Source organism: Trichechus manatus, unplaced genomic scaffold, assembly GCF_000243295.1.
Source record: "Trichechus manatus latirostris isolate Lorelei unplaced genomic scaffold, TriManLat1.0 scaffold00209, whole genome shotgun sequence".
NCBI lineage: Eukaryota > Metazoa > Chordata > Mammalia > Sirenia > Trichechidae > Trichechus > Trichechus manatus.
Genome location: NW_004444145.1, coordinates 1316478 through 1340365, shown reverse-complemented (window position 1 = coordinate 1340365; position 23888 = coordinate 1316478). Strand labels below are relative to the sequence as shown.

The window sequence follows — 23888 nt, the reverse complement described above, 5'->3', positions numbered from 1 at the left end:
CTTCCTTTGCCATGAGACCAGAAGAATTGGATGGTACCTAGCTACCATTACTGAACATTTTGATCAAAGAGTCCATAAAAGCATCCTGATCAAAAGGGGGAAAATACAGAACATAATTTCAAATTCTTATGGAATCCAGACTTCCTGGAGCCCAGGGGGCTGGATGAACCCCTGAAACTATTGCCCTGAGATCATCTTTGAACCCAAAACCAAAAATATACCCTGGAGTCTTCTTAAAACCAAACAGTAGTTTACCTTCACTAGAAAAAATGTCTGCCTTGAGCATTATGCTCTTCTAAGAACTATCTATATGCGATAAATTGACAACAGCAACTCGATGAGAAAGGAGACTTAGGGGGCAGTGAATTAATGTTAATGGCGGAGGAACAACTCAGAAAAGGAGAGTGAGAATGATTGTACAACTTGAAGAACGTAATCAGTGTCACTAAATGGTACATGTAGAAACTGTTGAATTGGTGTATGTTTTGCTTTGTATATTCTCAACAACAACAAAATAAAATTATATTTAAAAAAAAAAAGAACAACATCCAGCCACTTGCTTTGTCTAGGGTATCAGGCCGAGAAGAGTGAAGGCTGAGCTGGTCCTGGGGCTGGAGAGATGGCAGGGAGTGGGCTGGGGAGGAGGAGGCCACTGAGGGACAGGAGGGTCAGAACAGTGCTCTCAGACATCTTCAGGCACCCATATAGCCGAGACCCCAGGGTGAGGGGACTGGGGTCAGGTCTGCCTGTGCGTGAACTGAGGGGGTAGGCGGCAGGCTCCATGTCAACCCCAGGGCTTTGCACTGTACTCATGTCAGGATGTGATAATACGAAAAGCACTTGGCCAGGAATTTACCAAGTCCAGTCCAGACACTCTACATGCACTCTACATGCATTATCTCATTTAATCCTCCAACAGCCCTCTGGGCTAAGTATTCTAAAATATGCATTCAGTGCTATAAATTTTTCACTAAGCACTGCTTTCGCTGCATCCCACAAATTTTGGTAAGTTGTATTTTCATTTTCATTTAGTTCAAAATATAATTTAATTTCTGTCAAGATTTCTTCTTTGACCCCTGTGTTAATTAGAAGTGTGTTGTTTAATCTCCAAATATTGGGGATTTTCCAGCTCTCTTTCTGATAGTAATTTCTAGTTTAATTCCAGGGTGGTCTGAGAGAGCACTTTGCATAATTTCTATTCTTTTAAATTTGCTGAGGTGTGTTTCATAGCCTAGGCTAAGGATTCTTATCCCCATTTGACAGGTGAGGAAACAGATTAGAGAGGTTCAGTAAATTGCCCATATCAACTGTAGAGTCAGGATTCTAACCCGGAGCTATCCAGTGCAAAGCTCAGAGAGGAGCCTATGCCAGGTGTACCTGCAGAGAGCCCCAAGGCTGTAAGGAGCCACAGGATGTAAGGAATTTGACTTACAACTGTTATGTGTACAGAAAGGCCGTGTGGTGTAGGGACAGGAAGAAAACCCAGGAACTGTCCAGTAAGCTCCTCGCACTGCTGTTGCCCCCGCCCCGGCAAGGTTGTTAGGAGAATTAAATGTGACGATGCATGAGAAAGTGCCAACACACTGCTTGACACACAAGATACACTCAGTATATGCGAGTGTAACTTCCTGTTCCACATCTAAAATACAGGTGGCGATAATAGCATTTAACTCTCTTCTGGTTGGGAGGATTAAAGAAGACAATGCATGTTTGTGGAAGGGCCAAAAAGTGCATATGTTGCTGTTTGTTCTCACCCGTCATCTGAATGATTCCTGGCCAAGTGTCGGGGGCCTTTGCACTGGCTGTTTCCTCTGACTGGAATGCACTTCTCAATCCAGGATTTCGTCCGGACTTCACTTAGGTCTGTGCTGAACTGTCACCTCTTCAGTGCCTTATCGCGACCTGACCTGACATCGTATGTTCCTTGGTTTATCCAGTATTGTCCACCTTCTCAATAGAATGGAAGCTTCGTAAAGGCAGAGCTTTGTCTGTCCTATTCCCCTCTGTGGCCCAGTGCCTGACCCACAGCAAGAGCTCAACACATGTTTGTGGAATGCATGACTGAAATAGTCTCCCTCTGTTTCTCCACAGGCAAGGTGACCGTTCTGGCTGCAGAGTGAGTGTACCAGCCTGGTGAGGAGGTAGAGAGGTGAGGGGCTTTGGGGCCTGCACTGCAGATGTTGGGGATCAAAGAAAGAGGGTGGGGATATGGAGAGGCATCCCTTGTGCCCTGCTGTGGAGACGAAGTAGCAGTGGTGTGACTAGAGTTGGTGTCACCCAGTGCTGTAACTCATGGTGTCACCACCTCCCCAATGGACCTCCTCCCATACCAGACCATACAGAATCCTTAGTCATGTTTTTTGTACTAATGCTGCTCATAAATCGTGATTCCCATATATCACTCCTTCTTTTCCTTTAATTACGACTTCATTCTTAAAACAGTTATTAATATAGGTTCACAAATACTAATTACCACAATATTATAGCTAACACACCAGAAAATTTGACAAAATCCACGACTATAAAAACGCTGGCAGCAATGAAAACAACAGGAGTGCTTGTAGCACGTGCAGATGAAACCACATGATTCGAAGCATCATCGTAATTGGGTAATAATGACAGCTCTGACCCAAGTGCATTAGAAGGTTCAAAAAATAAATTAGCATAGGCTTTTAGCCTTGTAGGTATATTGTTACATGTAAGCTGGACTTAACAAAAAATGTTTTTGTTGTTATAACTACAGGGATATTTTTATAGACAGTCATTTTGGTGTCACCCCCTCTGACAGTGTCACCCAGTGCAGTCCACACCCCCCGCACCACCCTAGTGATGCCACTGCGGAGTAGGGAGTGTTCAGTGCCTTGGTTGGTGAGCTGCTGAGGGATCCTTCTTCCTTGGTCCTAACACTCTAAGCCCCTTTTGCTTTTTGAACCTTCTGATGCACTCCGGTCAGAGCTGTCATTATTACCCAATCACAGTGATGCTTCGAATCATGTGGTTTCATCTGCACGTGCTACAAACGCTCACTGTTGTTTTCATTGCTGCCAGCGTGTTTACAGTTGCTGATTTTGTCAGATTTTCTGGTGTTTAGCTGTAATATTGTGGTAATTAGTATTTGTGAACCTGTATCAATAACTTTTTTAAGAATGAAGTAGTAATTAAAGGAAAAGAAGGAGTGATATATGGGAATTATGATTTATGAGCAGCATTAGTATAAAAAACATTACCAAGGATTCTGTATGGTCTGGTATGGGAGGAGGTCCATTGGGGAGGCGGTGACACCGTGAGTTACTGCACTGGGTGACTGGTTTCACGGGCACGTTCTACATGCATGTGCTGTTGCTTTAGTTTATACTGGTGTTTTTATAGTTGTTGATTTTGCCAAATTTTCTGGTGTTTTAGCTTCAGTGGGGCAGGGAGGGGAGTAGTCAGTGGTGGACTGGGGACTTTCACCCTTTTGCAATAAGGAGTGTTGCCCACCTCCTGGGAACCTCCACAATACTTGTGCAGAAGAAGGAAATCAGCACTTGCCTTTAGCAGAGAAATTGAAACTCAAATTCACATGGAAGGTGAAGACCAGTTACTAAGGCAACAGTTTGGTGCATGTGAGGGGGAGGTCACATAATGCGATGCAGGTCAGAACCCTGTGCGTGTGGAGGTTAGTCTCTCAAACTAGTCTGTCTAGTCATCAGTCTGTCTCCTGCACTCCTACCAGATATCACGCCAGGAACTGAGTATGGACAGTGGAGTGAATACAATATCTCTGTCCTCACGGAGTTGACAATCTAGTGGGGGAGACAGTTACAGAACCAAACAGGAGAGGCACCTACCCCAGACATGGAGGAGGAGCCCTGAAGACTGAATAGGAGCTAGTCCTGTGGAAAGGGGAGGGTCAGGAGACCCCTGCAGAGGGAACAGTGTACACAAAGAGGCTGGTTCTGGTTTGCAGGGGCCTTCCTTCCCTCCAGGGTGGGGGCACCTGGAGCAGTTGGAACTGGAAAGGAGTAGCCTTAGAGGCAATGCAGGCCACCTCTCACTGTATCCAGAGGGAGACGGAGGCCCAGGGAGCACAAGGGCCTCACCCTAGGTTGCATCGGCAGTGAGCAGCAGAGCCAGGACCAGAACTCAGGTCACTGGTTCCCAACCTTAGATCTTTTCTCCACAGATTCCAAGAAGTATCAACATCACCTTTGCAGACTGGTTTTCAAAGTGCTTTCCCATTGGTGATCATGTTTGACTCTCACAAAGACTCTGTAAAGAAGGAAGAATTCTACCCATTTCTCAGAGTTAGGAAACTGAGGCTCAGTTTGTTGACCAAGTGAATGAATGAGCCAGTTTCTATGTGTTCACCCAGCTCATAGTAGGCATAGCCAGGCAGAACGTTTTGGCTATAAGCCAGGGTTTTGTCCACACACTACCTAAAGTGTGTCCCTGCTCTAGACAGGGGAGCCCGCTGAGCATCAGGACAAAATCCTAGTTGTCTTACCTGTTAAATCAGTTTCAAGAATTTAAAAAACTATTTTTATTGTTACTATTATGAGTAGTAATACCTTTGTGTTGTAAATTTTTTTTAATAACTTCTTCAAGTCACTTTCGTAGACCTAATCTTTGTTTGCAGCCACTGGGTGAGATTAAGTGACGTTGTTATTTCACAGATGGGAAGACTGAGACATAGGTGTTTTAACTGACTTGCCAGTTTGAGGCCAATCCCAGCTGAGAATTCAGGTTTCTCCTCTCCTAGCCCAGTGCCTGTGATCTGTGGTAGAATGTGTGCAAGTGTACCAAACTAGTTGCCGTCAGGTGAACTCCACCTCATGGTGATGCCATGTGTATCAGAGTAGAACTGTGCTCCATAGGGTTTTTAGTGGCTGCTTTTATTGTAAGTAGATGACCAGACCTTTCTTCTACGGTGTCTCTGGGTGGACTTGAACTTCCATCCTCTCAGTTAGCAGCCAAGTGCATTAACCATTTGCACCACGCAGGGACTCCGCATGCAAGTCTAGGGGTTTATAAAACAATGGTCTGTGTTCTTAAGATGAGAGAGCATCTGTGTCCCTGGCCAGGAGATTCCCAGCCCGACACTGAGTTGTTACAGTGTATGTGGCATACAGGTCACACTGATCTAAACTCCAAGAATACTAACGAGTTTCATCTTTGTCCCCCACCTCTTCCACTCACCTCCTCCTCATGCCCTGGAGTAGCCTACCCGGGCTTCTCTCACTTGCTCCAGGACCTGATGTCAGAGACCATGGACCAGCTGGCTGGGAGGCCTGGAAACCCAAGGCCAGGAGAGGGGGGTGATGGCGGCATGGAGCCAGGCACCTGCCAGGAGCTTCTGCACCGACTGCGGAAGCTGGAGGTGTGGCGTGGGGCAGGGTGGGGCATTGCCCTGGGAGGAGGGACAGCTACCCCTTCCTCTGAGCTTTGGGCTGTTGTGGGTGCAGTGGACCTTCCTCGCAGCTCCCTTTGCCAGCTGGAGTAGAGCTGACATTCTGTTAGCAGAGCTTCTCTGAGAAGCCCTTTCCTTGCCCTTAGTGCTCTGTCTTTACCCTCTTCTCCCCACCTTCTTGCCCCTGCCAGTCCTGTGGCGGGGAGTCACAGAAGTCATAGGAGGAAAGGGTTGGGTGACTCAGGGGTCAGGAGCGGAGGGACAGAGGACAGATACTCACACCAGCCCCCTCACCACATTTTTAAGACCCTGCCCTGCTCCCTCTAGCCCTCTCTGCCCACCCTGCAGGGAAATGAGTGTTACTCTTGGCGCCTCCCATCTCAGTTCCTCTCAGTCAGGGTTTACAGAAAACCAGCTCACCTGAGCTCTGCCGTCTTGATACCCATGACCTGTCTGTGCAGCCTCTCCATGTCAGAACATGACTGGAGCTGAGAGCTGGGGCAAGGCTGTAGCTAGTGGACTCCTTGTCTCCCCTTCCCCAAAAGGAAGTTGCCCTGGGGAAAGAATGATCCCCAAAGCCTCCTTTTTGCCTTCTTTCTCCCTCCATCCTGCAGGCAGAGAACTCGGCACTTGCCCAGGCCAACGAGAACCAGCGGGAGACTTATGAGCGCTGTCTGGACGAGGTCTGTAGGTTCTGTAGTGGGGCTGGTGCTGGTGGAGGGGCACAGCTGGTCTGCTCCAGGCTGAAGCCAGGCGGCTTACAGCTCTGCTGCGGGCTTTCTGTCCCCAGGTTGCCAACCACGTGGTACAGGCACTGCTGAACCAGAAGGTGAGCAGCCACAGCAGACATTGTTACCTCCAAGCCAGGATGCCCTGGGGATAGAGTGAGGTCCTTCCTGGGGTCCTGAGCCTGCTCAGCGAAGCCTTGGATAGAGGCTAGAGGAGAGGATATGGTGGAGATGACCTTATTGCCTCCCTTTTCTGCTGTAGGCAGGACCATACTTTTCCACCTGGAGGCAGGGATGGGACTAGGTAAGGCCAGTCTCTTTGAGCTATGGCAGCTTTGACTGGGGCTTGAATCCTTCCCCTACCCTGGCCCCAGCTGGTTTCACCAGGTTGTAAAGACCCTGAAAGCAACAGTGATGCTGTGAGCATAAGATGACATCTAAATATTTACCAAGTACTGTGAGTAACTTCTTGACATATGGACCACTCTGACCTGCAGACCTTCCTCTGCCCTATATGGGCCCTTCTTTGACATGTGGTTTCTGAGAGGCAGGAGATTGTTTCCAGGGATGGGAAAGGTACCAAGGGGATGGGATATATCTCTCACCAGGAGTAGTAAATTTAGGAAATTCATCATCATCAGAAGATGCTATAGCTTCAAACAGGCAGGCCCAGTACTTCATAGAAGGAGGGTGGGGAGGAGGGCAGACACAGCAGGACTCCTGGGGTCTCGAGGCAGAGCATGTGCCCGCTACTCTGGTGAGGTCTGTGCTCATACCCCGTCACTCTCCCTGTCATCCTGTCCACCTCTTCCCATCCTGGGCGGAGCAGGACCTGAGAGAGGAGTGCATCAAGCTGAAGAAGAGGGTGTTTGACCTGGAGCGGCAGAACCAGATGCTGAGCGCCCTGTTTCAGCAGAAATTCCAGCTTACAGCAGGCTCCCTTCCTCAGGTGGGCATGTGTGCTTTTCCTTCCCTCCTCCTGACCACCACCCCACCCCGGCCCCATCATCATCATCACCATCACCCTCTTCCCACAAGCACCTGCAGAAGACGGCCATCAGCCATCCCTCATCCATTTAGGGGGCTATGGCCATCAGGGAAGCCCGGCCTAGCCTGCTAGATTTGAGCCTTAGGTGGGGCAAAAGCTGCTTGAGTCCTCTCAAGCTTAGCTGATTCCTGACCCAGTGGATGGCATCCCTTCTTGTTGACAGAGAAAGTCATGCTTGTTCCCGTGTGGGGAGATGGGTGGAGGCTGGAAATGCAATTACTTCAAGCTCCCAAAGGGCCCCTCTGGCCACTGACAGTGCTGCTTCTTGGCCAGGGGCAGGGGGTGGGCCGAGTGTAAGGCAGCCCAATGTTTGGTGTCCCAGAGAGGTCAGGACACCATAACTCTGTGCATAGTTGCATATACTTGCCCACTGTCACACAGGCGTGTCGCAGACACTGGTCCCTGCTTTTAGCCCCGATACCTCCCTGACCTGGGAGAAGCAGGAGGCTACTGGGAATGAATCCTGGGCTGAGCTCAGGTGTCACCTGGGGTTACTCTGTCAAAAACCCCCATGGATAGGGTCAGACATGGAAGTGGGGGTACCAGTAGCAGCTCAAGGTACCTGAGGTAAGCAGCAGGTTCTCTCGGTAACAAGCAAAGAGGCACCTTCTCTGCATGTGTGTGTGTCAGTCTGACTGACTGCAAAACCCCTCCATTTGCTGGGAAGCCCTGGACCCCTCACAGTAAAAGCACCTTATCACCTCATCCTTTCTCGAGCCCCTTTCACCAGGATAGTGCAGAGCTGGGGCTGAATCAGCAGCCGTGACTCTGCAGCTTTCCTGGACCCAGGTCTGCCTGCTGCCAGTTTCACACTGGAATCCCCAGAGGCCCATCCAACCCCCACCCCTCAGCCAAGCTCACCGCGTCCGTGCCCTTCTCTATGATGGATGATAACAGAGGTGTAAATAACCCTTAACTCATTTTTGTTTTTTTAAAATCAATCCTGGGACCTCTTAGGGTTTTGGGAAATGGATTTATCTTACCCAGAGGTAAGATGACTTAATAGAAAGAGCATGAACCTTGGCCGCAGGTAAACTTGTGTTGGGTCCCTGACTTAGCTACTTCTTAGCTGTGTGACCTTGGGCACATTATTTAACCTGATGACCCACACTTTTTTCCTTGTAAATGGGGATAAAAATACCTACGTTACACATTGTCTTGAGGATTAAATGAGATAATCTGTAGGGCTTGGTAACCCTGGTGGCATAGTGGTTAAGAGCTATGGCTGCTAACCAAAAGGTCAGCAGATCAGATCCACCAGGCACCCTTTGGAAACCGCATGGGGCAGTTCTACTCTGTCCTGGAGGGTCGCTATGAGTCGGAATCGACTCAACGGCAATGGGTTTGGTTTTTTTTTTGGTATAGTGCTTGGTACGTAGTGGTTGGTTAATAAATGACAGCTGTTTATCATTATTAATGTTATTTCCAGTTTGCACTTAGCTAGGATGGAAGCTCTTTTGAGCAAATGCTAATTAAATTCTTATTGTGGAGCAGTGCCTTTGAAAATGTGGGTAGAATTGGACTGAATCTCAAGGCCCTGTCTAAGGGCTGTGGCCTGTGCTGCGTGACTGTAACCCTGAAGGTTGGGGCTGCCGGGAACTAAGGCAGGTCTGTAGATAGCCATGCTACAGAACAGAATGTGGTAAGTGCTGCCCAGTAGTCCAGGGAAGGGTTTTGGTAAGGCTCCTTTAAAAAGATGACATTGGACCTAGGCCTTGAAGGGAGGAAGATTTTTTAAAAGTTGGTGAGAAAGGATTCCCAGGAGGAACAGCATCAGCAGAGATCCCAGGGTAGGTAAGCTTAGGGAGCAGCAAGCTGTTCAGCTTGGCTGGAGCAAAGGATGCATGAAGGGAAAGAGAGAAATCAAACAGAAGAACCAGTGGGGTCGGGAATGCCAGCGGAGGAGTTTAGACTGGTTTCCGTGGGCAGTGAGCAGGCATGGGAAGCTTTTGAGTACTACAGTGCTTTTGGCTGCTATGTACATGGGAGAGTGAAGGGACCAGTGACCCAGGTCGGGGAGACTGGTTGAGGTGCTGAGAAGCGTCCACACCAGAGATGAGAGGGTCTGGGCTGAAGGGGCAGACTGCAGAGGGCCAGAGCTGGGAGAGAGATGCCACCAAGATAGGCTTTAATGACTGTGGAGATTGAGGGAGAGGGAAGAGTTAAAGTTGACTTATCTCTAGCCAAGATGCCTGGGAGAAGGAAATTACATTCTCAGGGACTGAGAGAGAAGGGGCCCGTGATTAAATACTACCTCGGTAATCCTCAGAGTAGATGTTTCACATGAGACCAGTTGGGGGAGACAAATGATAACTCCTTGCTATCTCTCTGACTCTTTTCCAGGACTTGGCAGCAAATGCCTCTTCTGTTAGTCGCAGCCACCCTGTGACCCTGGAATCACAGTGATCCGAACAGGAAGGGCTTTCGCATTGTTGTTGTTGGGTGCCATTGAGTTAATTCTGACTCATAGCGACCCGTGTGACAGAGTACAACTGCCCCATAGGATATTCTTGGCTGTAATCTTTACAGAAGCAGATGGTCAGGTCTTTCTCCCATAGAGCTGCTGGGTGGGTTCAAACTGCCAACCTTTCAGTTAGCAGCCAAGTGCTTAACTCTTGTGCCACCAGGCTCCTTGCCTTTGCATTAGCCCCATGTAATAGAGGAAGAAGTGCCATAGCGAGCAGAGCAGTCCTGCAGTTGAGATGGGCACCCGCGGTTAGACCTGCCCACTGCCCCCCAGGCCCAGGGGCGCTTCTCTTTCTCCAAAGCTGCGTGACTGGTCCCACTGTCTTGCCACCTAGGCCTTGCACTATCTTCAAATCTACCCATGCCATGGTCTCCTGAGGCTTCTCTGATGAGTTGGTGGGAACAGCAGCAAGAGCTGCGCCTTGGGCCAGAAAAGTCCCTGAAGGATAGATATGGATGGGAAGGCCTGGCTCAGCAAGGATGCAGAGCACTGGGACCAGAGAGCAGCTGTGCTAACTCTGCCTCTCACTCTGCAGATCCCACTCACCCCACTCCAGCCACCGTTGGAGCCACCAGCCTCCCCCTCCCTGAGCTCCGCCGAGGGACCAGCCACCTTGCTGCCTGTGGGGCGCTGTGCTGGGCAGAGAGAGGTAGGAGGGCTGGGCACAGCGGTCTGGGGCTTCACGAGCTAGGGGCTAGTCGGTCTGTACTCACTGCTGTTTCCTAACGAGTCTCCAGGGAAAGGTCACCTGCTGGTGTACAGATGCTTGCCCAGGCTGGAGGTGTGAGCCCTCAGCTGTCAGCCTCACCAAGAAAAACAGATCCCCACCCTAGCCCCTGCCCTGTAAGCAAATGCATCAGTAGTGTGATAGGAGTACTAGCTAACACTTTCTGAGCCCTTACTCCATGCCAGGCACTGTGCTGAACAACTTAGATCTCATTGATCTTATTTTATGAGGTTAAGCACAGGAGCCCTGGTGGTACAGTGGTTAAGCGGTCAGCTGCTGACTGAAAGGTAGGCAGTTTGAATCCACCAGCTGCTCTGAGGGAAGAAATGTGGCAGTCTGCTTCTGTAAGGATTTACAGCCTTGGAAACCCTATGGGGCAGTTCTACTCTGTCCTGTATTGTCGCTATGAGTTGGAATCGACTCGACAGCACACAACAGCAACAAGAACAAACACAGCTACCGCTGCATTTTGCAGATGATGCAGTGAAGCATAGAGGTTCAACAGCAGGTAGTTAAGTGGCAGAACCAGGACTTGAACCTCCACAGTATAGCTCCGGAGCCCATGTGATTAACCACTATGCCAAACTGTACTGAGCCCAGGAAGAGGCTAGGGAAGGGTTTGCATGGAGTTGTCCCCATCCTCCTCCTCCTGCCTGGGATCAGGTCAGCAGTGTCAGCCAGCTGACCTAATGCAGGCTGGGCTTGCTTGCAGGGACTCCATATCACATTCCTTGTTGAGTGTCTGTATTCTTTCTGGGGTCTGAAACATGGACAGGCCTCACTCCCCTGCGGCAAGCAAAGAGGTCAGAGTTGTAGGTGGTCAACCTGTTGACCCAAACAGCAGAGGGGAGAGCTGGGAAAACCAGGAAGGGGAAGTGGGCTGCCTGTCCATCCCTAAGTGTGCCAGGAAGTAGAGTTGGGGTGCCCAGGGCTTAGCGACCCTTGAGGACTCTGAGCCACCATACCTCAGGAGCTGTCAGTTCCTTTTGGGAGCACAGACACCCAGGCCCACCTAGCCAACAAGGAGCCCCCAAAGCCTGACAAGGGAAAGGGCCCACCGTGGGCAGACTGTGGTAGCACCACAGCCCAGCCCACACTCCCAGCAACTGGCTGCTGCTGACCCTGAGGGGCCAGCCCCAGCTCTGCTCCCGACGTACTCAGTTATGCTGAGCTCAGGGCCTGGGCCTGGAACAGGGTCCCAGCTGCACAGGGGATGTCCTCCTTCTCATGCTGTTTCTCCCCCAAGGTGTGCTGGGAACAGCAGCTGCGACCAGGAGGCCCGGGACCCCCGGCCACCCCACCCCTGGCGCTGGATGCCCTATCCCCATTCCTTCGGAAGAAAGCCCAGATCCTGGAGGTGCTGAGAGCCCTGGAAAAGACTGACCCAGTGCTTCTGTGCTCACCTGCCACCCCCTGGCAGCCCCCAGGCGAGGGGCCTGGCTCTCCAGAGCCCATCAATGGCGAGCTGTGTGGCCCGCGCCGGCCTGAACCCTCGCCCTGGGCCCCCTACCTGCTGCTAGGCCCTGGCAGCTTGGGAGGCCTGCTGCACTGGGAGCGCCTCCTGGGGGGCCTGGGAGAGGAAGACGGTACTGGGCGGCCTTGGGGCCCTAGTAGGGGACCTCCCCAGGCCCAGGGCTCCAGCTCTGGTCCACCCTGTGCCCCAGGCAGCAGCTCCTCCTCCTCTTCTGATGAGACAGGTGACCCCATTGAGGCAGCCAGCCCCGACACCCTGCTTGGTGCCCTGGCTCGAAAACAATTGAACCTGGGCCAGCTCCTTGAGGACACAGAGTCTTACCTACAGGCCTTCCTGGCGGGGGCTGCAGGCCCACTCAACGGGGACCACCCAGGACCTGGGCAGACATCCTCCCCAGACCAGGGGCCCCCACAGCTGTCCAAGTCCAAAGGCCTCCCCAAGTCAGCTTGGGGTGGGGGTACCCCAGAGGCCCACAGGCTGGGCTTTGGTGCTACCTCAGAGGGCCAGGGACCCCTCCCCTTCCTCAGCATGTTCATGGGTGCGGGGGATGCCCCCCTGGGCTCACGGCCTGGCCACCCCCATTCCTTATCTCAGGTGAAAAGCAAGCTCCAAATTGGCCCGCCTTCTCCTGGAGAAGCCCAGGGACCCTTTCTGCCCTCTGCAGCCAGAGGTCTAAAGTTCCTAAAGCTGCCTTCAGCCTCAGAGAAGGTCCCCAGCCCAGGAGCCCCCCAGCTCAGCCCCCAGCTCCCCCGGAACTCCCGAATCCCCTGTAGAAATGGTGGCTCAGATGGGAGCCCCTCCCCACTGCTGGCCCGCCGGGGTCTTGGGGGAGGAGAGCTGTCCCCTGAGGGGGCACAGGGCCTGCCCACCAGCCCTTCACCCTGCTCCTCAACCCCAGACTGTGCACAGCTCAGACCCCCCCAGCCAGCCTTGTCCACCACACTGTCCCCAGGGCCGGTGATATCTCCCTGCTACGAGAACATCCTGGACCTTTCCCGGGGCACCTTTAGGGGGCCTTCCCCAGAGCCCCCTCCATCCCCACTGCAGGTGCCCGCCTACCCACAACTGACTCTAGAGGTGCCACGGGCCCCTGAGGTCCTCAGAAGCCCTGGAGTCCCTCCCAGCCCTTGCCTCCCAGAATCTTGCCCCTTTGGGAGCCCCCAGGAGAAGAGCTTGGACAAGGCAGGCTCGGAGTCCCCTCATCCTGGCCACAGGACCCCAGGCAGCTCATCCAAGAAATCTGGCCAGGGGGCAGGGCGGCGACCTGGGGATCCTGGCTACACACCCTTGCGGGACAGACTGGCAGCCCTGGGGAAACTGAAGACAGGCTCCGAGGGGCCTCTAGGCACAGAAAAGAATGGGGTGCCAGCCAGGCCTGGCACCGAGAAGGCCCGGGGACCAGGGAGGTCAGGGGAGAGCACTGGAGACATGGTGACTTCCACCTCCAGGCCCCCTGAGCAGCCAGAAGCTAAGGGGTTGCTGCGGGGCACAGTGGCCTTAGGCACAAGCAGCCTGAAGCAGCAGGAACCCGGGCTCCTAGGGGACCCTGGGGCCCGAGTCTACTCCTCCCACTCCATGGGGGCCCGGGTAGACCTGGATCCCATCTCACCAAGGAGCTGCCTCACCAAAGTGGAGCTGGCCAAGAGCCGGCTGGCAGGGGCCCTGTGCCCCCAGGTACCCCGTACCCCTGCCAAAGTGCCAACCTCAGCCCCTAGCCTGGGCAAGCCCAATAAGAGCCCCCACAGCAGCCCTACAAAGCTACCTTCCAAATCACCCACCAAGGTGGTGCCCCGGCCTGTAGTCCCCCCAGCCAATAAGGAGCCCCCCAAACCTGACAAGGGAAAGGGTCCACCATGGGCAGACTGTGGTAGCACCACAGCCCAGCCTACACCCCCAGCAGCTGGCCCCACTGACCCAAACCAAGGCCCTGAGGGGCCAGCCCCACACTCCGCCATCGAGGAGAAGGTGATGAAGGGCATCGAGGAGAATGTGCTGCGGCTCCAGGGCCAGGAGCGGGCGCCAGGCACCGAGGCCAAGCACCGCAACACCAGCAGTATCGCCAGCTGGTTCGGCCTTAAGAAGAGCAAGTTGCCGGCACTGAACCGCCGCACAGAGGCCACCAAGAGCAAGGAAGGGGCCAGCGGGGGCTCCCCGCTTCGGAAGGAGGTCAAGATGGAAGCCCGGAAGCTGGAGGCTGAGAGCCTCAACATCTCCAAACTGATGGCTAAGGCGGAAGACCTGCGCCGCGCCCTGGAGGAGGAGAAGGCCTACCTAAGCAGCAGGGCCCGGCCACGGCCCGGGGAACCAGCCCCAGGGCCACAGGTGCAGGGCCAGCTAGCTGGCATGTACCAAGGTGCAGACACCTTCATGCAGCAGCTGCTTAACAGGTGAGGGCCTGGGACCCATCAGACGGGTGCACGGTGGGCTGTGGGCACTTTTCCCACTGTGGGCACACCTGGGTCTGGAGCTGGGACCACCTTTCCAGAGAACTCAGGCTTCCCAGAGGTTGAAGGAGCAGGAGGTCAAGTGCAATGCCACCAAAACATCTTTGACGGTTAGTAACCTGGCCTGGAGGAAAGATTGGGGGCTCAAATCAGAAGCCTGGGGTTTGTAGCCCACCCCTCCCCTTGCTGGCTCTGGTGTCAGACATGCTGATACCCACGTACTGACTGGAGAAGAGTGAACAGTCCGTTTTCCTGGTTTGACTCCAGCATCAGATGCAGTGGCCCATCTGAGTGCCTCGCATACAGTACTTAATGTGAGTGCTGGGTCCCATCTGGGCTGAAGAAGAACTTGTCCCCCAGGGATTTCTATCCTATAGAACAAGGAGGGCCTCCTCCCGTGCTGCCCTTTGGCACCTCCACAGACTCAGCAATGGGAGCTATGATTCAGAGAAGGGGCCCACCCCATCTTGGGTTGCTCTGTCTGGGCACAATGAGCCAGAAAGTCACAAGAGACTGAGCCCCGGGTAGGGTGTGGTACAGACAGCAAGCGTGCTCAGAAGTTCAGCTGGAGTCAGTGGGGTGTGTCAGTGCTGGGACCAGGACACATGACAGGTCTGCCCATGTGTCTCTAAACACTCTTGTGGTCTCTAGGCTCGACTTTGGGTAGCTTAGGGGTATTCTCCCATCCTTTCCCCTGCCCTGCTGTTCCACTAGGATTTTCCCTAGGGTCTCTGCTTTATTCCAGTGACAGAAGGGGCTGGGGAGGGGGCAACCACCAGGGATATGTCTCCTTCTTCAGGGCCTCACTAGGCCCTGTGCTAGTCGGGGATAGGAGGCTGGAATATCGTGTGGGCCCATCTCCTCTCTAGGTCTCCCTCATGTCCCTCTGCACTGTTGCCCCTAGGGTGGATGGCAAGGAGCTGCCACCCAAAAGCTGGCGGGAGCCTAAGCCTGAGTACGGGGATTTTCAGCCAGTATCCTCAGACCCCAAAAACCCCTGGCCAGCCTGTGGGCCCCGAAATGGCCTGGTGGGACCTCTTCAGGGCTGTGGGAAACCTCCTGGGAAGGTAAGTTCTTGGGGTTGGGGCTAGGTAAAGGAGCCAGCTTTCTGGCCCTGCCAAGTCTCTTACCCCCTGGAGGGCTCCCCTTCCCTGGGGCCTGGAAACATTCATGGTCTGGTAGGGGGCTTCCTGGGGAGGGGGGGCAGACTACAAGAACCATCGGACCTATACTCCAGGGTCCCCAATGGCAGAGACCCCATGGACCCACATGGGTAGGGGGCTGGAGTGGGGTGGAATGGACTCAGGTCTTCTGTACTTCACAGCCGAGCAGCGAACTGGGGAGGCGGGAAGATACCCCCTCAGAGGATAGCCTGGCCGAGCCAGTGCCCACCTCACACTTCACAGGTCAGCAGGGTCAGGTGCCAAGGATGGAACCTGCAGTCTCACCCCCTGCCTGCTCACTTTACCCCTTCTGACACTGTAGCAGGTGACAGGCCCTGAGTGCCATCTTGGTGCCAAGCACTAGGTGGGCACTGGGGCTGCACAGGAATAAATCCCCGTCCTGCCCTCAGGGGTATCTGGTCTGCCTTCCTCCCAAAGCCTGGGGCAGGTTGGGGGAGGGCAGCAGGGACAACTGGGCTCAGGTTCTGTGAACTGAGCCTGTTGGGCCAGGAGAGGCCTTGAATAGGTGTGGGGGCTGGGCTGGGACAGGAAACTGGAGGAAGAAGGCAGAGAGAGTGGGCCACAGCCTTGCCTCCCTGACATTACCCGCCTCTCCCCAGCTTGTGGCTCCTTGACTCGAACCCTGGACAGTGGCATTGGGACCTTCCCGCCCCCAGACCATGGCAGCAGTGGGACTCCCAGCAAGAATCTGCCCAAGACCAAGCCGCCACGGCTGGAGCCCCCACCTGGGGCACCCCCAGCTCGACCCCAACCCCTTACCAAAGTCCCCCGCCGTGCCCACACACTGGAGCGTGAGGTGCCGGGAGTAGAGGAGCTACTGGTGAGTGGGCGGCACCCGAGCATGCCGGCCTTCCCCGCACTGCTCACTGCGACGCCGGGCCACCGGGGCCATAAGACCTGTCCTGATGGTGAGTGTCCAGGCGAGTGGGTAGGACGTCCTGGGCACTCCCTGGGGTGAATCTCTGGACACCCTCACCCAACACATCTGCCTTCCCATGGTTCTTGGACAGATCCCTGTGAAGACCCAGGTCCTCCCCCTCCTGTCCAGCTGGCCAAAAACTGGACCTTCCCCAATGCAAGGGCAGCTGGCAGCTCCTCTGACCCTTTCCTCTGCCCACCCCGACAACTGGAGGGACTGCCCAGGACCCCCATGGTGAGAATTGCAGAAGGGGTGAGGAACAGGACTGGGGGGGCAAGAGGGAGTGACATGGGGAGACCAGTGTCTTCAATGAGGTACCATCTGTATCTTGTCCAGTCTTGGCACAGCACTGGGGAGGAGGGCTGAGGCAACACCCCCTCAGATGCCCCTCTGGGTGTCTACCCACCTGCCCTTCCCACATACTCCTTTTGGGAGGGATTTCTGCCCTCTCTCTCAAAGCTTGGTAGTACGTACATCCAGCCTGCTTCCTCTGAAGTACGCCCCACCTTAGGAGGCCCATCTGCATCCCTCCAGTCAGGGGAGCAGAATGTCCTCTCAGAGTGAGTGCCTCTCAGGCTAGCCCAGAGGTGGAGAGGAGCTTCCTCCCAAACTTTCCCTCCTTTCCCAGGCCCTGCCCGTGGACCGGAAGCCAAGCCTGGAGCCCAGCCGCCCATCTCCTACACACCCAGGTCCAGCGTTTGGAGGTAGCCGCACCCCCAGCACATCAGACATGGGTGAGGATGGCAGAGCGGCCAGCGGGGGTGCTCCAGGGCTGGAAACCTCAGAGTCCCTCAGTGACTCTCTGTATGACTCACTCTCCTCCTGTGGGAGTCAGGGCTGAGGCCTGTGCCACACAACAGCCCCTTGCTGGAGCTGGGGACCACAGACTGGACTGGCTTCACTCAGACCCCGCCCCCTCAGGGGCGAAGGGACCAAGGAGGCAGGTGGATAAGGAGGTGAAAGGGATCCCTGGCATACCCCACTGCCCACCGCTGCTGTGGATGAGATGACCGCTCTCAGCTCAGGGAGAGACCCCACCCTTGGTCCCTTCCCTCACCCAGAGTAAGGCTCTTCCTCGGAGGGGTTGGGGGCCTAAGGCCATTGCGCCCCCGCCCCCAGCTTCCACTCTAGGCTGAGCCATCTTGTGGTGCTGGGCTTCTTGCCCGCTGGCCGTGCCATCTCTGCCAAACCCAGCTGCTCCCCTGCCCGAAGCCCCCGCGGGCCAGGCCAAGGCCCCTGTGCTGGTGGAGTTTGGGGCTGAGGAAGACAAGTTGCCTTCTCTCTCTGTCTGCCCTGGTCCTCCCTGCTGTCTGGATGGTGCTGCCTTCCCCTGCCCCACGTCTTTGGGGTTCATTTGTTTGTCTTTTTTTTTTTTTATATTAAAGCGCCTGGCCCAGCCCTCACCCCTAACCCCAAACTGCGGTTAATTTATCTGTCGTTAAAAATGTGGCTGCTCTGCCTTCATTCAGCCTCTGTTTCTGCCATATTCCTAATAAAACGTGGAGGCCCCTCCCTGCCCCCTGACTTGGCTTGTTCTATGGGACAACTCAGGGATGGACAGATGGGTAGATATTGCTTGGGCATCAGGTTGAGGAACCCCAGGAACCTGGACTCTGCCCCAGGTACCCTGGTGAGGCAGCCCCGCACCAGAGGAGCTGGCTGGAGGCACCCTAAAGGCAACTAAGGGTTAGAGAAGTGGGCCTGCTTAGGCCTGGGATGATACCTGGGTTTGGGGAGACTCCCCTGACCTAGGGCTTGGGGCAGACTGAGGCTGGAGCCTCTTGAGAGGTGGGGAAGATGACTGGGCCTACACTGAAACCCCTGTATGTACCAGGTGCGGTGGGACAGGCAAACTCTGAGCTTCAGAGGCTGGGGATAGACAGTTTACGTGTCTGTAGCTTCCTTTTGCTACAAGGCAAGGCACAACTGGGTTTCAAGCCATTGCTACCCTCTGTTCTCTCCTCGAACTTTGTGCTTTCCCCAGATCCTAGTTCTACCTCAGATTTCAACCAGAAGTTCCCCTGGCTGTAAAGTTCTCAGTTTAGGAAGGGGAGGCTAGGAATGAGGCTATGGGAAGGGTCCAGGCTTCCAGGAGTTTTTTCAGACTGTCCATATGCCACAGGGAGGCCATAGGACATGGAGCCTGGGCACTGGCCTAAAGGTGAACCAAGTCGCAACCAACCCTTCTCCCACTGGCCAGCCCTGGTTGAGCATAGGAAGGCCTCCTTCCTGCCCAGGTTGCAAGGCGTGGAGTGGCTTGTCCAAAGCACCCTCCTGACACAGCTGCACTTGCTGCTTCCTCATGGCATGCAACTCTGAAAGCCATCTGGGCAGCGTGCACAGTCGGGAGCCCCTGGCCTTGTGGCTGGGACTCTGGACAGTGCCTGCCCACAGAGGGGTGAGAGTTAGGGACCCTGTAGTGGACACATAGTCAGTGTGTCCTCTGTATTGGCACCACAGGCTCACCAAGCCACAGTCCGGGGTGCCTGGACAGAGTATTGTTGGGCCCATTCAAAAGTCAGTTATGCCACTGGAGACCAGTCCAGGAAGTTTGGGGTGGGGAAGATGTCAGTGCCTCTTTATACCGCTGCTTCCAGTAGTTTCTCCAGCCACCTGTGCTCCCTGAGAGCGGTGAAATAACTACCTCATTAAAATAAACTCCTGCCATATTGCCCAGCCTCATGCTTCCTAACCCCCACAATAGCCCTACCAGGGGAACCATCGTCATCCTCATTTTACAGATGAAGAAACTGAGGATCAGAAAGTGTCAATGATTGCCCAAGGCCAAGAAGTGATGGAGCCTGACGAGAATAGTTCCTTTCTGGTGTGTGACTGCTTTCTTGTACCTGGACTTTAATCTTCCTCTTTGGCCTGTGGTTCACTGCTAATGGGCAGGGCTTGAGAGCACTGGGATCTGTTTTTTTTTTTTTTTTTAAGAAAGTTTCATCCTTTCTCCAAGCCTCAGTTTTCCTCATCTATAGAAAATAAGAAGATTGGGTCAGACCAGCTGGTCCCATCAGCCTGACTCCTTTGCCGTTTCTTCTTCCTACAGCTTCCCCCCATCTTACCTCTCTCCATCGTATTCCTCTTAGTTGATATCATCATCAAAGAAATTAATAAGCCCTAGAGAAAGATCAAGCCAGATGTCTTGGTTTTGTTTAAATGTTAGAGTCCCACTTTTTTACCTCTATCTTCTGGAGTCCCTGGGTGGCACAAATGGTTAAACGCGCAGCTACTGAAAGGTTGGTGGTTCACATTGACCCAGAGATGCCTTGGAAGAAATGTCTGATGATCTCCTCCAAAAAAAAGAAAAAATCACAGCTGTTGAAAACCCAATGGAGCACAGTTCTGCTCTGGCATACATGAGGTTGTCGTCCGTCAGAATTGACTCGATAGCAACTGTTATCTTTTACTACCAAGTCTCTATCCCCCGTGTCCATTCTGCTTTTATGGACTAAGTATGATATTGCCAAGCTTCATATCTCTGCCTCTTGACAGGCGGACTCAAAGAAGTCTACATCCTTCTCATAACGTTTTATTTCTTGGTTTTTCAAGCCTGTTTCTCTGTTTGAACTTGATGGATTACATCATTTCCTGTTAGGGCAGAAATGTTTGCCTGCAGGATATTTATCCTGTTTCCTTTCCAGAAGGAGCTTGGCATAGTGGGTTTGACTCTCGACTCCACCTCTCACAAGCTGAGACCTAAGGGTCAATCCACATTCCTGTCACCAGGGTCTGGTTATCTGCAGCCTGGCTCAGTTCTCTGATGTTTGTACATGGGCAATGACACTGTGGTCCCTGGGGCAAAGTGGGCTGGCTGGGGAAATGTCTTGCTTTAAGTCGCCAGGGCAGGTAGCATCCTTACCTGGTGCACAGAGCCAGCCCTTCCCTACCAACAGTTCCAAGGTGAACAACTATCCTTCCTAATCCCCCCAGCATGCAGTTAGGGGGTGACTGGGTCCATACAAGCCATCCCGGCAGCCCACGTAACTCTGTGTATCCTCCACACAAGCGCAGAGCAGACAGAATATTCCATCTGAAATAATTCTGTGGAGGGGACACACAGTGGAGTTTTAAAACACTGCTGGGAAACAGATTTCTCCTTGCACCCCATGGAGGAGTTTGGCTAAAAGACCACTTGATCTTCAATACGGCAGACACTTTTGCAACATGTGCTTGCAGAATTAAAGTGATCTCACTGTTTTCTCCAAGAACAATGGGTGAATGTTTGCCTTACCATCAGATATGACCCATTCTGCTGAGTTTTCCAAATGAAAGAAGCCCAAACTGCCAGAACCACCACCACCAACCACCACCACCACCTACCCCTGCCCCCCCAACCCCACCATGGCAGCAAGACATCAGCAACAGACTATGAAAAGATTTCAGGTTCCTCTTCACTGAGCACCCTGTCTTCTGCAAGAAATGTCCCAAAATGCTAATTCAGATTTTCTCTAGGTGGCCATGGATTTATTTTCTTCTTTACCTTTTTGTAGATTTTTCTACAAAAATGTTTTTCTTTATCAAAAAAGTTTTTAAAAGAAACAATCATTCTTTGATCGAGAGCAGTCGCAGTAGACAATGGCTGGGCCGTGGCAGCAGAATATTGGCCAGGCTCTAAGACAGGTTTTCTTAAAGATGGAAGAAATCACAGAATGTTCTTATGCTTGTGGAAATGATGAAATAGAAAAAAATTTGATGATGCAGGAGAGAGATAAGAGAATTGCTGGGCTCTAGTGCACAAGTGAGGATATTGGCCTTAAATAGCATTCACAAGTACAAGAAGGAGGAAGACACAGAAGTAGGTAGTAGATAGAGTATATGTGGTGGTGTCTACTTGTAGAAGAACTCTTCTGGTTGCTTTTATTTTCTCAGGGAAATAACATAAGCAAGGTCATCAGCTAAAAGGAATGATGGAGAAAGAAGCTGTTGGAGATTTGAGAAGAGAGAAGGTATGAGTAGTCATCTAGGAGCCCAGAAAAGTGAATGGACTAGGCAATGTAGTAGCATTACCAGGCAGCATGAAGGGTCCACTCGAAGTTGGTGGTTAGGAATTTATAGTGAGTCTCACTAGATGAGTGTGGGTTTTGTTTTGTTTTTTCTCCATTCGTGTTAGGAACAGACTAAGCAGCAAGTTGGAATCACCAGGGCTACAATTTACCAAATAAGCGTGACAAAGGAGATAAAAAGGCAGGGGTACTGAGGGTGCATGCAAAGGAGTGATTCTATCAATTGACCATGGGCTTTAAATTGGATAAAGAGGGAAGACAGGACAATAAAGTAGAGATGCATGAAGGAGGTAGAATCAGTAGATTGTAGGTCCCAGTAGGATCAAAGCAATTTGGGAAATACAGTACTAGTGGAAATGAGTTGGAAAGATGTTAGGAAGAAAGGCGGTGGTGGTCAAAGGGTAGGATACATGAAATTAAGATTATGAAGAGGTTGCAGTCATTGGTAGTGACAAGGACCAGGGTATGAACATGGGAGAAAGTGGCTCAGATAGGGGAGAAGACAAGGTCATCAGAGGAGAAGAGATTAAAGAACTGAGAGCCCAGGATATTGGAAGGATTTTGAAATCTCCAAGAATTAAGACAGAATTAGTACCAGAAAGTGACAGCCAGGGGCCAAAACGTTCAAGAAATGAGAGGAAGTCATCCAAGGATTGGTAGATGAGTAGAGAAGAGAGGCGTAGTGGGTGGTGTAGTCTAATGACATGAAATTCAAAGCTGAGGGATTTTAGGGAGGAAAAGTGGCCTGAAAATAGCACAGGAAGGCAAAGAGACATTCAGAGAAGAGATTATGTACATAGGGAGTTTTGTTGATAAAGGGCCATGGAAGCATTTCAGGAAATGGGAACAGAGTAGCAAAAAATGTACATACTCTTTGATCCAGCTAGTCTATGTCTAGAAATTTATCCTAATGAAATAATCAGAGATGCCTAATGATATTTCTAAAGGTGATTGGTTATTGGTTACTGAGCCATGGTTACATTTACTCCATGAAATACCACTCCCCTTTAAAATAATAAAGAATATTTATTGACTGGGAAACTTAAAAAAATATATATATCTCTATAGCTAAGTTAGGAAAACACCCTGTAAAACAATATGCACAGTAGCCATGTTTGTAAACCACACACGTGTGTTTTTATAGAGCTGAGGAACAAAAACCAATACTGACAACGCTTATCTCGGAGCCATGGGATTTCTGGTGATTTTCTTTTTCCCTTTGTGTCCTTTCTAGTTTTCTCATTGAATGTGTATTACTGTTTGTTTGTTTTAAGGTATAGCATTTAAAAACATTTTAAGTCTCGTCCTTTAATATACGAGAAACACACAAGACACAAAGAAAGCCCAATCAAACTCTCAGTCTCAGAGCTGATAGTTTAAGAGAAGTCAAAGAAAACAAGCCATTTCTCAGTACCCAGGGGAAGAAAGGGGGAGAGGACACAGGTCATCACTAGGACCCAGGTGATTCCGGTGCTTGGGCCAAGCAGGGCCTTGTTCTCTACCAAGGGAAAGTGCTGATTTTCCTATCATGGTCCTGGCCTTGCTCCCACACTCGTCCTCCAATTTTGAGAAGTCATCCAGTTCCCAGGATGACTTCTAACATTTTCCTTTAGGGAGAAGGCTGCTTACCCTGTTGTGGTGTCAGGGTCCCAGCGAAGTTGTCATCCTGCAGGGTGCTGAGGGGGATCTCCTAGTACCTTGCCATTTGGCTTCTGTCTGTTACACTCAGAACCTGAAGTTCAGGGAGTCTCAGGGTCTCTCAAGGGCTTGTCTGAGCCCTGGCTGGCCACAGGGGTTTCTGTGAGCTGTCCTGCTTCGTCCTTGGAAAACACCTGTTTGGACAGGAGTTCAGTTTGGCTCAGAGGTGGCATCTGGTCCTCAAGGGTATAATTCGGTCCCCAGAGGCAAGTCCAATTCAGAAGATGAAAGTGTCTCCAGGGGCAGAACAGGCTCTGGGAAAGGATTTGATTTGAGGGCTTCAGTGTCAAATACTTCACTCAGCGGCTTCACCAGTGGGCTTGGAGTTTCCCTGGTGCTGGTCTTCATGGGTGTCCGCACAATGCCCAGGGTAGGAGAGCGAGGATCAGAATCCTGGGTCTGATTAGGACCCTCCAGCTGTTTCTCTGATGGTAGGCTTGGCTGTAGAGAGCTCTCTGCCTGGATGGGAGTGCTTGAGGTGCAGGCACTAGGTGAACGATGGTTTGACACTCGAGCCAGATGCTTGTTGTGTGGCGGAGGCTGTGCTGGTGTGACTGGGGCGCTTTTGGCCAAGCCCATCTCTACCAGGAAAAGTAGGGTGCGGCAGGGCCCAGCCTAGGATGAGGAAGGGATGCCAAGCCCAAATGCCACCTTTGGGTCCACAGGAGCTCCAAACGTGTATTACTTTTGAAATTAGACAAAGAGAAAGAAAAATAAATGTCATTTTTAAATTCAGTGTTCAGCTGGGTCAGAAATTTTTAAATTTTTGAAGTTTACAAAACATTTAGATAAATTAGCCAT

The 23888-nt window shown here is 52.2% G+C and overlaps 1 protein-coding gene and 1 pseudogene across 2 annotated transcripts; one reads left to right on the top strand and one right to left on the bottom strand.

The window, feature by feature from the left end:
- Positions 1-2132: 2132 nt before the first annotated feature.
- On the top strand, positions 2133-17221 carry NCKAP5L (NCK associated protein 5 like). 2 transcript variants are annotated; one of them, XM_023742390.1, is made up of 12 exons: positions 2133-2149; positions 5202-5359; positions 6004-6072; positions 6180-6218; positions 6947-7066; positions 10168-10281; positions 11606-14220; positions 15182-15344; positions 15602-15683; positions 16061-16369; positions 16472-16614; positions 17009-17221. In XM_023742390.1, the coding sequence occupies exons 2-12, from the start codon at positions 5237-5239 to the stop codon at positions 17219-17221; spliced, it is 3990 nt and encodes a 1329-aa protein (XP_023598158.1). In that variant the 5' UTR covers positions 2133-2149; positions 5202-5236. The 2 variants fall into 2 exon arrangements, with proteins under 2 accessions (XP_023598158.1, XP_004388361.2); XM_004388304.3 differs by lacking the exon at positions 2133-2149 and having other exon boundaries at positions 3245-5359.
- Positions 17222-22765: 5544 nt separating this feature from the next.
- LOC101355914 (cell division cycle-associated protein 3 pseudogene) lies at positions 22766-23666 on the bottom strand (annotated as a pseudogene).
- Between the last annotated feature and the right edge of the window lie 222 nt (positions 23667-23888).